The following is a 17284-nucleotide window of genomic DNA, read 5'->3' as shown; positions in this document are numbered from 1 at the left end:
TCTCCAGACGCCTTCTTTGCTGAACATTTGTCCCAAACACTTTCTTTCTTCTCTCTCGCATTTTTTGGGGAAATTACTGATGCTGGTTGGGGCTGTCTCAATGAAATCATCGTCACTTACCCCTACAACAGGTTGCCTCCTCCCCCTCTTCTTCGTATGTTCCCCCTTGTTCTTTTTACACATTCTCATTCTCTTTCATCCACTTCGCAATTGATCACGTCTAACAGCAGATTATCCAGTTTCTTCTTCAAACCTTCCCCTACACCATACACAGAATACTCTCATGGCCAATCTGGATATATGAACTCCAAAGGTTTAGGTACTAGATGCTTCACCTGAAGCTGCTTTTCAGATACCATAACTTTAAATATGCTTACTATTATATAAAATGCTAACAAATAATGTATATGTAAATTGAAGGCATACCTCCCCATTATTAAGGAGTTTGCTCTCGGATATGAAGGCTTCAATATCCTTCCTTGGCCTCCCTCCTCTCCACCATAACAGAGGCAAATCTACACCTTCTCTTACATTCCCATAGCTATCCCCCAGCACCTTCACGCTCTCAAATGCCCATATCAGCAATACATGGACACATCCATGGAGGGTATAAGCATTGTTAGGTAACCCGAGGACTTTTATGGATCAACTAAACTCTTGAATCCAACCCTACCCCATTGAAAACTCTCAAATGCTTTCTCATTCAACGCCCTTTTTGCGTATTCCAGAGGTATCCTACTGTTCCTTGATAAACCAAGTACTCCAACATGCACAAGATACAACCGAACAATCTGAGTCTTCATTTCATCAGGCCACCCACGGCAGCTTCTCAAACCGTCAACTAGCTCCTGCCAGTTGGGTCCATTAAAAACTTGCACCTTTAAAGCCGCCCATAAAGGTGTATGATCGTCTTCACACTCTGTTTCATCAATCTTCTCACAATTCAAACCACTAATTTCTTCATATTCATATAGAGAGAACCTTAGCCGCTTTCCTCCAACCAAAAACCATACCTCCGATGGGATATCTATTGACAATTGATTGGTCAATAGATAATGAATGGTCTTTCCACAAAACAGGTAGTTGGATTCTGCTAGATCCAATAACACTCCCAGCTGCGATTTCTCTCTTATTTTGTCGTACAACTCATCACCAACGAAGCCTTTCAAACCAGCTAGATTGGGGAAACTACAATCATGGGGCATGCTTCTCATCGGCAGTGGAAATTTACCATCCCGATACAGCCTACTTGTATACCTCTTCGCATCATTGCTTGACCCCATAACTACGATATAAGCATTAGTTTTGTTATTAATTCAACATCACAAAACATTTGTTGCTAACTTTATCAACGAATCAACATGAAGTCTCACCAATATCTTCCGAAAAACAGAGTTCAACTACATACTGAAAACTAACATGAATATATCAACATGACTATCATCAGAAGTACCCTTCCACAAAATACAACGCCTACTATGTAATACTCAAAATTTTACTAAACAACACGCAATAGAACTTAAACCACGATATAGAAATTTGGATTAAGCAACGCAGAGAAGATCGCTATATACCTCCTCCCCAGCTTCAATCCACCTCGCACGAAACTCGCCGCCCGTCCGTCGTCCACCCGCAGTCTGTCGTCCAGCCGTCCGTTGTCGACCCAGAGTCAGTCCTCGCCGCACACTATCCAAATAGTTTCTCAAATACCCGATCTTAACCCAACTTTCGTAAGACAAACACCAAAACATTCAAGGGATCGATGCCAGCTTTTATTGGGATTCTCTATTATTCCCTATAAGCATCGTCGTTTAAAAATTAAATGGCATATACCGTAATAAAACACACAACCCTGGTTTATAAGTAATACTCAAACTTTTCTGTATTGTTTGAGTAAGTCGGAAATCATAACGTGTTGTTATAGTAATAAACCTACTTTTATGTAATATTCTAGGTAATTTCTCTATTTTTTATTGTATGCTAATTATATTATATGTGTGTTCTCAATAAAATTTAACATGTGTAAGCAAAAACTTAATTTATTAAGCACGTATATTAATCAATAAATAATGAATAACAAAGTTTAAAGAATAACATAAGTTATTTAACATAATTTTAGTCAGATATAAATTGTATTTATTATTGTAATATAAATTTTTATTGTAAGTAAGTATACAAAACTAGCCCTGGGCATTCGGATTCCCGAACCCGATCGGGTTCGAGTTTTCACATATAGAACCCGTTTGGGTTTTTTATACTATCGGGTTCGGGTTCAGGTAATTCAGGTAATTTTGGTATACCCGAACTCAAACAAACCATTAAAAAAACTAACTTTTATTTCTTTATAAATTTTAGAACACTTGTATATATAGAAATATTTAACGTTTCACATTAAGACAGAGAAACTAAGATGGCAAAATAGTTAAATATTAGGATGCATAATATGCCTACTTTGAAACGTTCCGGGTTCCGGGTGATTTGAACTAAGATGGATATGAAATTATGATATATAGAAGAATAATATTTAGGATATTTTTAGATTTCCAAAAATTTTGTGGATGTTAACTGATTTTTTTACTGATTATATTTATTGTTAAATTTAAAATACTAACCAATATACATATGATGCTCATATTATTTTTGTTATTAAAATTTTAACTCTAATCCATGAAGAAGTGAATTATGGTTTTACGATGAAATAGATAGTTAAATGTGATTACTAAACTGAATGTCTAATGATTGAATTTATTTTAGGTTAAAAACTTTTCAAATATTAATATGTATCATTTAAGAATATTAGTAATTTTTTATGTTTGAATTTTATAATTTTAACACATGTAATTTTGTAATGCATATGTTAAAACATAAGATAATTGGAATAAATTATACTTTATACGAAGGAATCTTAGTTATTTGATGAGAATGTTTCTATATCTTTATATATGCTTTTATTTTATAAATTTCACTTATTTAAAATTGATTATAACATGAGGTAAAATTAATACTTATGATATAACAACCTAACAAATATATCTTAAATAATATTGATTCAGTTTTTTGCGAATTATATTTTGTTAATTTTTATTTGTATTTTCAATTCTTACTAAGATATAGATTTGATATCATGTATTAATTGTGTTTGATAGAAAATATTTAGTACTATGCATTAAGATGAAATGTGTAATTAAACTTAAAATATCGTTTGTTATGATGGTATAGATATTTAAATGGTACTCCATGTTCTATAAGAGTTTTTGGATAAAAGCATAAAAAGATTAATAAACAAGAAATATTATCTCTTTTATAAAACTTCAACCAAAAAGAAAATCTACTATATAGTTCAAATAGTAATAAATTGTTATATCAATAAAAATTGTATATAAAAATTTGAGAAAATCTTATTATATAAAGTTTGATGTCAAAGTTACTCATTAACAAGATCGTGACATGTGTCAACTGTATCATTCAGATGTTGACACATGTCAATTCTAATTTATTAATTTTTTTAAAAATATAAATGTAAAAATTTAAAACCTACCATAAAAAAAGTTTATGTAAAAGCAAAATAGAGAAAAGAAAACTAATTTTATTTAAAACACTTGGCCTCCAACAACAATGTTCGCTCCTCAGCAACGCAATACCACCAGTCCAATCCTGAATGCACATTGGTTGCTTTCCAAGAACCATCAATCTGACAACAAGGTGAAGAAATCTAGACATCCGAAGACGGCGATTGAGCTGACATGACCGCCGTAAAAGAGAGCGCCTCTTCCCAAAGCTTGAGCAATTATATCATTCGCCTCAATCTCTAAACCTTTAAAAACTTTTTTATTTATGGCCTTCCGGGTTGCCCATAAAATTCATGGTAATTGAAGAAGTTGATTAGGATCACCCTCCCTCCAGAAACAAAATCAAAATTCAAGTATACCGACTCATATGGAAAACTCTCTGACGAGACTGGAGTCGGAGATAAATCCTCAACTTCACACGAGCGAATGCATTCAAAGAAACATGATTGATAGTCTCAACCACAAAGTCGCAGCACACCAAATATCATATTGGACATCTGGGTGTATCTATTTACTTTTATAGATAGTTTCTACTTACTAAAAATATTTGCTTTATATTTTTTATTAAAATATTATTTTATAAACTCTAAACCCGCACATCGGACGGATCTAGTATGAAATAAAGATGAATGTGATATAAGTAAATGAGATATATAGTAAATAAATGAATAAATTTATGCCAACTATTCTTTTCTGAGGGATATGGTTTAACATAAATAAATGGTTAAATTTGGCAAAATATCATAAATGTTTCATCCAACCATATTCTTCTTATCCCTCTAGGCTCTACCTACTCCAAAGAATATCGAAATATATACTGAAATGAAAAGAACTTTTTAAAAAATAACAATCATCATTAGTTTAAAACATTAAGTGCTTGGCGCATTTATATATTGCGTGTATGTGTACTGTGTTGTGTATATATGCTTTGTGATGATAAACAATTAAGTTTTAACAGATCATATTATTTTGTCTTTTATACATCTCAATGTATAATACACCTCGTATTCCACGACGACATGTTCGTAAGTTCCACCTTCCAACTCATTCTCTATATTTGGTAAAGTCTACAGCTCAAGACCCTAATCATTAATCCAAAAGAAGAAAATTAATTATAAACTCGAAAACATTACTTAATCAGAAGAAAGCTCTCAACAAATACAAAGAGACATCGAAACAATGAAACAAGAACATAACAACAACAAACAAAAGAAGAAGCCAAACAGCTTTAAAATCAAATCAAAAGATTGGTAACTTTTTTTGTTTCATGAGCCTTGGTTGAGTCCATGTGAAGTGGCTTCTAAGACACAATCCATAGCTTGAAACCCTATTCTCTCTTTCTCCAAATCATACACTACCTTCACATTCTGTTGCTGAAAACTCCCGAAAATTCCGGCCGGTCCATAATCTCCATCTTCCATGTTTTGAAACAACAAGCATTTCACCACCGAGTCGTCGCTAGGCGCGCTCATTGCGTAAAAAGAGTTACCTTGATGGAGAAGTAAGGTTGCATTGTTCAAGAAATTGAATGTGATTGAAGGAAAGACCATCTTTACATCGTTCTCGAGGCTAATGAGATTGTTGTTAGGACATGGGACTTTGTAGCAGAGATCAAAGCCAGTTCTTGATTCAGTTTCCGTTGCCCTCGGGTATGTGATGATTGATTGGAGAACTGTGAGGAGTTGTGAGTAGAAAGGAACGGGTAAATGTGTGTAAGTCGTACCTGAATCGATCAGCATTCCTCCATTTCCTTGTGAATCAAACTGTCTTAAGGTTAAAGGAACCTGTGTGGGAGTGATATTTGTGCCTATTGTAACTGATTCTAAACCGATGTAATAGCTATTGGGGTACATTGGAGTGTTTAACATGGGAGTAAACTGTAAAGAGTCGGTGAGATTGACCGATAAAGCGGAGGCTCCTAGTATCAATGGGCTTGAGATGTTAGGGTTGTTGACAAACTTGAAAGGCAAGAAACAGTGAGAAAACCCCTTTTCAACAAAGCCTAACTGCGAGGGGAGAGAGAGTATACCTCTTCCAAATCCAGCTATGCCAATAGGTTCACGGTAAGTGGATGCTACACAACCGAAAGAGAACCTTGGGACTTCCCTTGTTCGAGCCTTCAATATATCTCTGGTTAATATCCCAGAGACAAGACCCCCTTCACCATAAGTATAAGCAAAGGAGGGACAAGGTCGTAAGCAAGTGGACTTGAGAAGCATACTCACAGAGCAGCCAGCAATTGCGCAAGGGTCAAAAGGATTGTCGGAACTATGGACCTCGACGCAAAAGGAACTAGCGCAAGAGGCTCTAAAAGATGAAGATGAATGAAGAGGAGAGAAGATTGATGATGATTTTAGATTGTTGTTCTTGAGACCATAACAATCTATGCAATCGAAACTTAGATTCCCACATGGAACCCAAGTGAGATCACTTCCTGTGTCCATGTACACTTGGACTGCTTGTGGAGGTGTTCCAATGTTCAAGGTTATCAAATAACCATCTATCACTTCTCTCAAGGGCTCCATTACTACAACATCTAGTGATGATTCTAATGGCTTCTTGATCCTTTCTTGGGGTTGGGATATTGGTGTGGGAAGAGAAACACTTGATTTGGTCAAGGCAAGAACAAAAAAAGAAGATGAGGAGGAACTAGGGTTTTTATGTTGACGTGCTTGGATTTTTTTGGTGGTATTTAACAGTATTGTGATGATGAGTAGGAAGAGAAACAAAACATTTGTTCTGGTTTCCATCGCTTGCAATGATGGTGAAAAAAAAAAAAGAGATGTAAAATTAAAGGTTTGATTTTGTATATGTTTTGTGTGAAGTTAGTTTTGGTATTTATAGAGACAAATTAGGGTTGAATAACCCTTATTTAATCAGTTAGCTGTACTTTGAAAGCAAGAAATAGTATATAAATAATGTATTTGATAAACTAAGATTAATAGGGAGCTTTACATGTACTTTTCATGTGATATTTTAGATTACGTAGTTTTACATTTGATATCACTAGCTTCGAATGGACTGCACTTTGTCTCACGTGGAGTAAAGTATTGTTAGATACCACTATACCACAAGCTTTTTAATGATCATTAACATAATAATGGTTAATGGGTTTGATTGTTACTTCGTTTGAACAAAGCAGTAAAAACGGTGGAAAATTGGTAATTTCATATCCCAGCTAAGGGTATGTTCAATTCCTACACAATGTTTAATCCTGTGTAAATCCATATATTAAGTTAAATAAAATTTAAATTTACAATCCCAACTCTTCAAACTATGCTAATACATACCTAAGTCATAACGGTGTTAAGAAACCGTTAGCGGCTTCTGACGTGGACGCCACATATGAAACGACGTCGTTTTGAAAAAAAAAAATCTTTTAATCAAAACGACATCGTTTCCTTCCTTCTTCTTCTTTCTCTTTCCGGATTCGCGTTTTTTCAATTCTTGTTTCTTCTATTTTATCAGAAACTTGAGAATTTTCTTCTCGAGAATGTAACCCCTCTCCTTCGTTTCTGTATTCGGATCTACATTTTTGTGTTTTTTATTGAGGTGGGATTTTGTTGAGTCCGTACCCAAAGAATCTGGGTTTCTGCGATTGAACCGGCTGCAGAAGAGGAAGAGAACACAGAGTGCGTTAGGGTTGTCGTTAGAATTTAGAATAGGTTGTAATCTTTGGGATTTGATTATTGTTTCAATTTGGCAAATCCAACTTTATGCGTGAATGAGAAATTATTAGGTTTTTCCTAAGATCATTACCATTGGAGTTGACTCCCAAAATCGTCGTCGGCGACTTTGAACTCTGAAGCGGAGAGAACAAAGCACACATGTCTCCGCCTTGAAATCTCCAGCGCCGATCTGATTTTTGTCAAAGGCTCTTGGTATCACTCTCGTTTTGGTATCTCTGTCACCGATGGCTCCTCCTATTGGATTTGCAATGGTAAATAAAACCTCTAAATTCATACTGTCACTAATCTTTTTCTCGGATTTGACGTTTCTTTGGGGTTTTAATCGGAATTGAAGCAACGGAGGAGGAGCTTTCGGAGCGAGCGAGCAAAAGAAGGAAGAAGAAGAAGGAAGGAAACGACGTCGTTTTGACCAAAATAAGTTTTTTTTTTTTTTTCAAATCGACGTCGTTTCATATGTGGCGTCCATGTCAGAAACCATTAACGGTTTTTTAACACTGTTACGACTTAGGTATGTATTAGCAAAAATTGAAAAGTTGGAGTTGTGAATTTAAATTTTATTTAATTTAATGTATGGATTCACCTAGGTTTAAACATCATGTAGGAATTGAACATACCCCCTTAGTTGGGATATGAAATTACCGATTTCTCTAAAAACGGTTGTATAAAGATGGTTAGTGAGACGAAGATCAAATATAGTAGAAAAGAAACCTTAGTTAATTTTAAAAGATCTGTTAAATAATAGCGGTAATTAGTAACAAACATTTACATAGTATATTTTTCTAGAAAAAATAACATAAACAAGTTAAAATATAAGTAACTGTTCAAAAAAATAGAGAGTACTAAATAATAATCCGCGCTGGTAACGCGGGGAATATATATATATATATTTTGAATTATATGATTATAATTATTTGGGATCTTATATAATATAGTGTTGTATAGTGTAATTTAATTCATATTATAATACTAATTGGTTTATTTTTAAAATATAGAGATAAAGAACATATGTTGGACTATATATAAATTAGAATTAGCATGTAATGTAATTAAGTATAAGGGGTTGGTTAATTAGTATTATTGTCATCATAACCTAATTTGTTTCCCAAAGTAGAACATCTCTATTAATTAATTTAGCAATGTAATTTAGAAGTTAGAGAATAATTATATGTTTTCATTGTGTTTGGATATTTTTTAAAGGTCTACCCACAATCCATTAAGCAAATTATCAAGTTAGTATACAATTAATATTGTCTAAGGTCCAATGCAAACGGCCCAGTCCAAGGCCCACAGTCGAAAAACGTTAACGATTATTTCATTCCTTTTTTTTGTTCATTTCAGTTTTTTTTTCTTCAACCGTCGAATCGGAAAACAATGAATCTCGATCTCTTCGTCTGCTCACTGCAAGAACAACAAATCCTTTCAGTTTCCCAATCTTTGATTTCTTTTTTGAAAAATCAGATATAAACGATGCAAGCGAAGCAATCCGTCTACTCACTACATAATTACCTTATGTTTCTGATTTCAAACTCCAACTTTTTTGTTGGTTTGTTGTTTACCTCAATTGTATCCATTGGACCAACATTCACAACTTGACCAAGTACATCTATGAAATACATGTCAGGAAATAACGATTTAAGTTGTTCTCCTGTTTAAAAAGTGTTACCAGCTTATAAAAGAAAATAAACAAAAACAGAAACTTACCAATCAAGTAGAAGAGAATAAGATCCCCAACAATGATGTTTTGAAAGTCGGGCAATGTGAGGTACACATCATCAGAGATGGAGACGCACGGTTACATGAATGTTGTTCACGAAGCCCATTTTAAACGGATGGTTAGTAACCCTGAACTGGCCTCTCACCTGGGTTAGTCCAAAATTTTCAATGACCCTCTGTTCACCTTTTGTAATCTGCCTCTCGAACTTACTCACAAGTCTTTTCTTGATCGAAGCATGAATCTTGGCATCCTGGTTATGATAGTTATAAACAAAAACAAAAAACTAACAATTAAAACATTGATTATAAGATGTTTACTTTTTATTGATTATATTTGCGTAAAAATACTCTGTTTATAACAACTTACCCTCTGGTCAGCTAACACCATCTCCAATGTTTTCCCAGATTGGGCAGTGTATTGCTTCCACGCATGTAGGACCTTAACTTGAACCCACCAAGTGCTTTTGTACGGTTTGACATTGGCGAGGTAAGTCATTGCCATTAGACCATTCATCTTGGGTAACTCGTTTGCTTCTAATAATAGGATAGCTGTTTGCGTATTTGTATTGATGGTTTGTAGAAAGTTGCTAATGGGCTGTTTATATAGATAATGAAGCAGTGAATATGTTAGGTTTAACTTGTAGAGATAAAAGTTTAATCTAATCATCAAGAAAGGATCATTCGAGTAAGAAGATCTTACCTGATATATTCTAAGAACTATATGATCAATGTATGATCCCTTATTTGAGAGCAGGTTCTTAAACTGTTATATACTATAAGGGAGATATGTTAGTTGTGTAGTTGTGGGATTGTAAATTTTACATTATCGTAACTAGCAAATGAGAATCTCACTGGTTAGATATTGAAACTTATTTTTTGTAGTATTGTGGTTCTTCTGGTCAGGTATCTATTATGGTTGAAGAACTCTATTATTATGGTTGAAGAACTCTATTTTGGTGGAATTTTGCGAACAGACTACGATTTAATTGTGTGTCGTTTGTTTTTAAAAAATGGTTTATAAGCAGTCTTTCAAATAGGCTTTGTATGGGCTCATTTTATTTTTATTCCAAATATTAAGATTCTGTTATTATATTTTGTATCAAATTATAGTGGCATTTTGTGTAATATACTATCTGGAAGTAGGGTTATTTGTTTTGAACATTGTTTAAATAAGTATATAAAGATATAAATTTATATTAAAATTTTAAAAAGTAAAATTAATAAATAATAAATTTTAACAGTCGCCTTGATGTCATCATCGTCAAACTGATTTTTTTTTTTTTATTAGACATGATTTAGGATTTTAACATTAGACTAATCTCTTAGGATAAGTAGTATTACCGTCCAACGGATTATTACAACTACGGAACTACCTTTGTCTAGCGTTTGATTAATAAACTCATGACCTTTTTATAATTTTCTCATGACCTTTTCCAACTATTTATTCTAATCACTTTTTTTCAACCCTTAGTTTGATTAATAAACTCTAAAATGATTTATTTATAAATGAAGTTATTGGAAATACCAATCAAAACAAATACTACTATATATATATATTACTACTATTAACGAAAAATAAACAGTTTTATGTCTAAAGGAATAATCGAACTATATTCACTTTTGATATAAGGGATTTTCGTCACCTAATTTTAAACTAACGTAATATTAATAGGTTGTAATGCATTGTGAGAAATGTAGAAATACTTATATAAAAAATATGTTTGTGTAATAATAATGCAGAAATTAATAGATCCAGAAAATAAGGAAGAGTCAAGAGACGAAAATGAGGACAACAAGGTGACGCTGAGGTGTACATGACTCATCCACTTAACTGTCTAACCGTAAGTTTCCCGCAAATTTGGTTTTTATTTTTATTTAATTAAAGACTAACCAAACAATTTAAAGAGGATTATATACAGATAACTATATTTTGTAGGACGTACCAATGAGTGCACCATAAAATGTGTGTACTTACTTGCATTTCGTCCAATTAAAATGTATTTTTGTGGAGCACGTAAGCCCCACCATACATTGTCTTCTTTGCCAAACCAATGTACATACACAAAATACAAAAACAAACACATTATATTCTTACTTTTGGTTCATTGTCATGACAACTATTTTATAAACGATTTGAACATAAAAGAAAATAAAAACTATTTTATTTTTATGTATATGATTCCAGAGAGAAGTTTATACTCTACACTGATTCAGAGTTTCGTTGCTCTTGGTTAAATATTTACAACAATTTACATATATACTAGTTCGTCAAATTTTACCAGTAATTGTAGATAAATCAGTTTCATGTAATATATATTTTTAACTAATAACATGAATTTCGCACATGTTTTAAGCACATATCATGCATGCTGATCCCTTTTATCTAATATCATGATATTTTACCTTATATCTGTTATTTATTTAAATTATACGGAAATAAAATACATGAGTTCCTTTTTACCCTAATTTACTGCATTTTAAAATATTTTTTGGAATAAATCTTGATTATCAAGCAAAGAACTCCTATTTACAGTGATCAAGGTTTCACTCACAACTAAATCATTATCTTCGATAATATGCAATGGACATTTGCATTTAAAAGTAAATCATAGTTTTCATTTACATAAAAGTACACAAACACACATTTCAATAAATTATCTATGTGTTCTTTACTTTTTTGTCAAGCTTCAGTTCCACTAATATGAAAACAACCATAGATTTTTTTTCTTTAAACCTAAGTTGGGCCATATGTTTATCTTATATTCTTCAGGCTAATCAAACAAGAAGATATACAAATATAAACCAGATGCAATACAACAATCCAAATAAAAGTTACATAAGAAGTGTACACAAATGGAACAACATATGCAAACAAAGATTTATATGAAACCCAAAAAGGAAAATAAAGGAAATACTTTACAAAGTTGTACTCATATCTAGGGATGTTAATTTGGGTATAAAACTCCCATTTAATATATGGGTACGCGTAAAAAATTTTACCCATATAAATCCATATATCAAAAATAATTTAATGGAATAAAATGGGTTTATCCAACTAAACCCACTTAGTAAATAGGCTTTTATATTACTATACGGGTACCCATTAAGATTATTTGTTTCGTCACATAAAATATAACGACAACGTTTTGGCTTAAGGTTAAACATAATCTTCCCCAATCTTCACGAGTCACGAGTCCAAGTCGAGAGAATGAGTGATACTGAAAAAAATTTCGGCAGCAATCTCGATTCCGACGTGAAGATTGCTTAATTCACTGCTTTTTTGGATCTGGGTCGTCGTCCTCTCTTTAATTTTCGATCTGGGTCATCTTCCTTTGTTCAATTCAATTTATTGTGAATTTGTTATTCTAGCTTTTGACTTTCCTTAGACACAATTTCAAAAACATAACATATGTTTCAGATTTGTGTAATGCTACTTAGCTTATCAAAGATTATACATTTTGAAACATAGAAAATATCAAGTAAACTTATAGTAAAACATGTGTTTAAAGTGGGTATAGTTAAATGGGTTCAATATGTTAAATAGAGTAATGTATATTTAAGTGGGTATAGTTAAATGTGTTTCAAATATATATTAGTTTATATATTAGATTTTGCTTTTTCTTATGATTCACTTTTATTTTCATGTTCGTGTAGCTGTTACTTGGAAAGTAAAATTTCAAATCTTACTGTTTTGTATTATTCACCTAATTTAATGTGTTTTCCTGTTCGTGTAGTGTTTTCTTGGGAACCAACATTCGAATCTCACCAAGCTTCGGTTATTGTTGGTTCACCTTTAAAAAAGGGTATAATATTTTACTATTTTGAATGATGATTTACATTAGTTTCTTTTGTCATGATCTCAAAATTATATTGGTTGCAAGCCAGAGATTATATATTACTATATTTTACTATATATTAGTTTCACTACAGATCTATAGATTAATTGTATTTACCTGTTTCTATGGTTGTTTCATATATAATAATATAATAATAATTATTATTTGATCTAGGTATTGTGGAGCACATTAAACGATACAAGAATTTGATACTAAATAATATCATGTATTATTTCAGGTGTTTGCATGAGAAATGGTAAGTGCACTAAATTTTTTCCAAAACCATTCATAGAAAATACTATCGTCGACGATGCTGGTTATCCAATATACAAACGGAGGAAAAACGGGAGATTCGTGCATAAAAAAGGTTTTGATTGTGATAACAGCTTTGTTATTCCGTATAACCAGGAATTGTCTATTCGTTATCGTGCTCATATTAATGTTGAGTGGTGTAATCAGTCACGTTCAGTGAAATATCTTTTCAAGTACATTACCAAAGGGCCGGATTATATTAGAGCTAACGTAGGAGAGGAAGACGATCAGAATGAAATCAAGAAATACTTTAACTGCAGGTGTGCCTATTTATTTAACACATATGTCTAATTGAAAATATGTGTAATCCCTAATAATTTAATATTTATTAATAGTATTATTCTTTTATTAGATATGTCTCCGCATGTGAAGCAACTTGGCGAATATTGGCTTTTCCGATTTGCTATCGTACTACTCCCGTTGAGAAACTTCCGTTTCATCTTCCTGGACAGGAATTGGTAGTTTACAATGAAGATGATCCTATTGCAGATGTAATGAAGCGTTCAGCCAGAAGATCTAAACTGTTGGCCTGGATGGAATGCAATAAAAAACATCCGGAAGGTAGAAGTCTCACTTATGCTGAATTTCCAAATATGTTTGTGTGGATTAATAGTAAAAAAATCTGGCAACGAAGATCTGAAAGAAAAAAAAGTTTTGCAATAGGTAGAATTACATATGTACCACCTTCGATAGGCCCGGCGTACTACTTGAGAGTTTTACTTAATACAGTTCCAGGGGCCACAAGTTTTGATTTTTTAAAAACGGTAAAAGGTAAACTGTACAAAGAATTTAAAGATGCATGCTTTGCATTGGGATTATTGGATGACGACAAAGAATATATTCTAGCTATAAAAGAGGCAAGTGTGTGGTGTTTTGAGCCGTTTCCAAGGAAGTTGTTTGTCATACTATTGCTTTCGAAAAGTGTTTCAATGCCTCTCGATCTCTGGCTCGCTACAAAAGACATATTGTGCGAAGATATTTTGTATTTGCAAAGGAACCGTACGAACAACCACAATAAGTATTTAGTGTTTAAAATATAAATAAATATAATAGTATTTTTAAAATTTATTGATCTACACTAACGTATGCGATTATTATTCTGATCATAAATATGTCAACTAAAAAAAAATTATCCCTAATGCAGGTCTAATGTTAAGTCAGGAACAAATAACAAACTTATGCTTAGCTGAGATTGAAATAATTATGCGGGCCAACGGAAGCTCTCTGACAACTATTGTGAATATGCCTAAACCAGACCAATCTGTGATGGATAATAATGAGAATAGGCTTCTGCTAGATGAGAGAAACTACAACCGTGATGAACAAAGAGAGAATTTAGACAAGTGGTTACGTATGTCGACCGATGAGCAATGAAGTGTCTACCTAGAAATTATTGAAGCTGTGAATTGTAACAAGGGAGGTATGTTTTTTGTTCATGGATTTGGTGGTACCGGAAAAACATTCTTGTGGAGTATTCTTGGCGCTGATATTCGATCTAGGGGTGATATTGTTCTTAATGTTGCATCGAGTGGTATAGCTGCTTTACTTATGGAAGGTGGTAGGACAGCTCATTCTAGATTTGGTATACCCATCCATGTGGACGAATTTACAATATGTTCGATAGATGGTAAATCACATGTTGCCGAGTTAATTAGAGAAGCAAAGCTCATTATATGGGATGAGGCTCCAATGATGAACAAATATTGTTTCGAAACCTTGGATAGGAGTATGCGAGATATTATGAAGTGTGATCGGATTTTTGGAGGTAAAGTTTTTGTTTTAGGGGGTGATTTTAGACAAATTTTACCGGTTGTGCCAGAGGCTGGGAGAGTTGGAACAGTTTTAGCCTCTATAAACTCATCATTGCTTTGGGATAGTTGTAAAGTACTTCGGCTTACACAAAACATGAGGCTTCGCAAGGCGAAAAATAGTCAAGATGCAGATGCTCTCTCCACATTTTCAAAATGGCTACTCGATATTGGGGATGGCAAGATCAACGAGCCTAACAATGGTGAGGTAGAAATAGAAATACCCGAGGATTTATTGATTGTTGCATGTGATAATCCTATAGAAGCAATTGTTAAACAGATATACGGTCCATCATTTGCAACAAGGACCGATGCAAAATTCTTTTGCGAAAGAGCTATTCTTAGTCCAAGAAATGATGACGTCGATAAAATAAATCAATATATGCTCTCTCAACTTCCAGGTAAATTAAGAGTGCAACTTTTTAAAAAATATTTTTTTTGCAAACAAAATTCAATATAAACAGTTACTTATTTGAATTTTATTATATCCAGGGGAAGAAAGACAGTATTTGAGTTCAGACAGCATCGAGACTTCCGATACAAGTGCATACGACGATATGATCTACACTCAGGAATTCTTAAACAGTATTCACATTTCTGGATTACCTAACCATGTTCTGACTNTCTGACGCTAAAAAAGGGAGCACCTATCATGTTGCTTAGGAATATTGATCCTAAGGGAGGTTTATGCAATGGTACGAGATTGATTGTCACACAAATGGCGAATCATGTTATTGAAGCAAGGATTGTAACAGGTAAAAGAAACGTCAACGACAAAGTTCTTATCCCTAGGATGTTTGTGACGCCACCGGATGCAAAGTTTCCCTTTCGTATGAGGCGTCGTCGGTTTCCTGTTGCTCTTGCATTTGCGATCACTATAAACAAAAGCCAAGGACAGACGTTGGAACATGTTGGATTGTATCTACCCAAGCCCGTATTTACACATGGACAACTATACGTTGCATTTTCCAGAGTGACAAGCAGAAAATGATTGAAGATTTTGATTACAGATGAAGAAGGGAAATGTCAGAAGAAAACCCTTAATGTGGTTTTCAAAGAAGTCTTTGAAAATATATGATTTTCTTTTAAGCATCTAATATCTACTATAACGTTTCATTCCATAATATTGTCATCTGATTCTCAGTTTTTTCCCCTTAATGATATTACCTTTTAAAATATCAATATACAAGTGTTAAGTTTTTAAAAATGAGTACGTAAAAACATCTTAATATCCAAGTGTTAAGTTTTGAAAATTGAGTACGTATAAACATCTTAAACACGTTAACATAAATTATATTTTCTACATACAAATGTGATAAACCTTATATTAAAACTGTGTTTATTTATAAAATATTATAATTTAAAATAATCAGACTAAAGTGAGAAACTAAAAAGATTGAGACGCAACGTTTAGTCGTGACTCTTTGTATTCTTACAAATCAAAAATCCCCTTTTTGTTTTCGATAACATAGAAGAATCCAGCAAAACCTAAATTGAGAAAATCATGAAATTCGATTATATTGCTGATCTGGTTCGCGAAAGAACTAATTGGTGTATCAATGTCAAGGTCTTACACTCTTGGACAGTCAGAGAGTTCTTCAAAAAACGAGTTCTGCTCCTTGTGGATCAAAAGGTTAGAGTCATTATCTGAATGATTTTTACTTAAATTTCGAGTTCTAACAGTTGTTGTATATAAGACTTCTTACAAAATTTTTGTTAAACTGTGAAGGGTGACACAATTGAAGCTCCTTATTTGAACGATACACTCGCTAACCTCCCGAAATATATATATGATGGTGAGTGGTGNTACGATGGTGAGTGGTACAATATTAGAAATTTCAAAGTGATCTATCCAACCCTGGAGGATAGGAATACTCATCACCCCTATCAGATTAAATTTACGGGTCAAACCACAATGACGCTGCTCGAATCATTGAGTCCTAAGAATTACTTTAGGTTCGAGGATTTGGATGACATAAAACATGGAAGAATAGATCATCCTATCACTTTCGGTATGAATTTCTTTAATTGATTATATTAGTTTGAAACAATCCGTCTATATAGTTAATTGGTATCTTTGTGTTTGAAAAGTAGATTCTTAATTTTAGGATTTATGAAACTTTGTGTATTGGTTCTTCACATAAAAAAGGAATAATAACACTTTACCAATAATAGATTAGCAACACTTTGAAAACCTATATTCTCTATTTTCCCAAATTAGATGTTTGTGTGTGTATAATGGATGTTGAAGATAGAAGACGGCCTGGGAGTATCATTGATATTAATGAAGTTGTTCTCACATTGTTGAATGGCAGGTACTAGATATTTAATTTCCCTTTATGATTGTTACAATTCAA

At 33.1% G+C, this 17284-nt stretch overlaps 1 protein-coding gene across 1 annotated transcript; it reads right to left on the bottom strand.

The window, feature by feature from the left end:
* Positions 4835-6319, bottom strand: LOC104771709 (probable aspartyl protease At4g16563). The gene has a single exon (XM_010496282.1). It carries the CDS (start codon positions 6317-6319, stop codon positions 4835-4837), a length of 1485 nt encoding a protein of 494 aa, XP_010494584.1.

Source organism: Camelina sativa, chromosome 20 (assembly GCF_000633955.1).
Source record: "Camelina sativa cultivar DH55 chromosome 20, Cs, whole genome shotgun sequence".
NCBI lineage: Eukaryota > Viridiplantae > Streptophyta > Magnoliopsida > Brassicales > Brassicaceae > Camelina > Camelina sativa.
This window is presented reverse-complemented; position numbering and strand designations above follow the sequence as displayed.

Coding starts and splice junctions, on each gene's coding strand:
- LOC104771709 (XM_010496282.1), bottom strand. CDS start 6,319: ATGGAAACCAGAACAAATGTTTTGTTTCTCTTCCTACTCATCATCACA.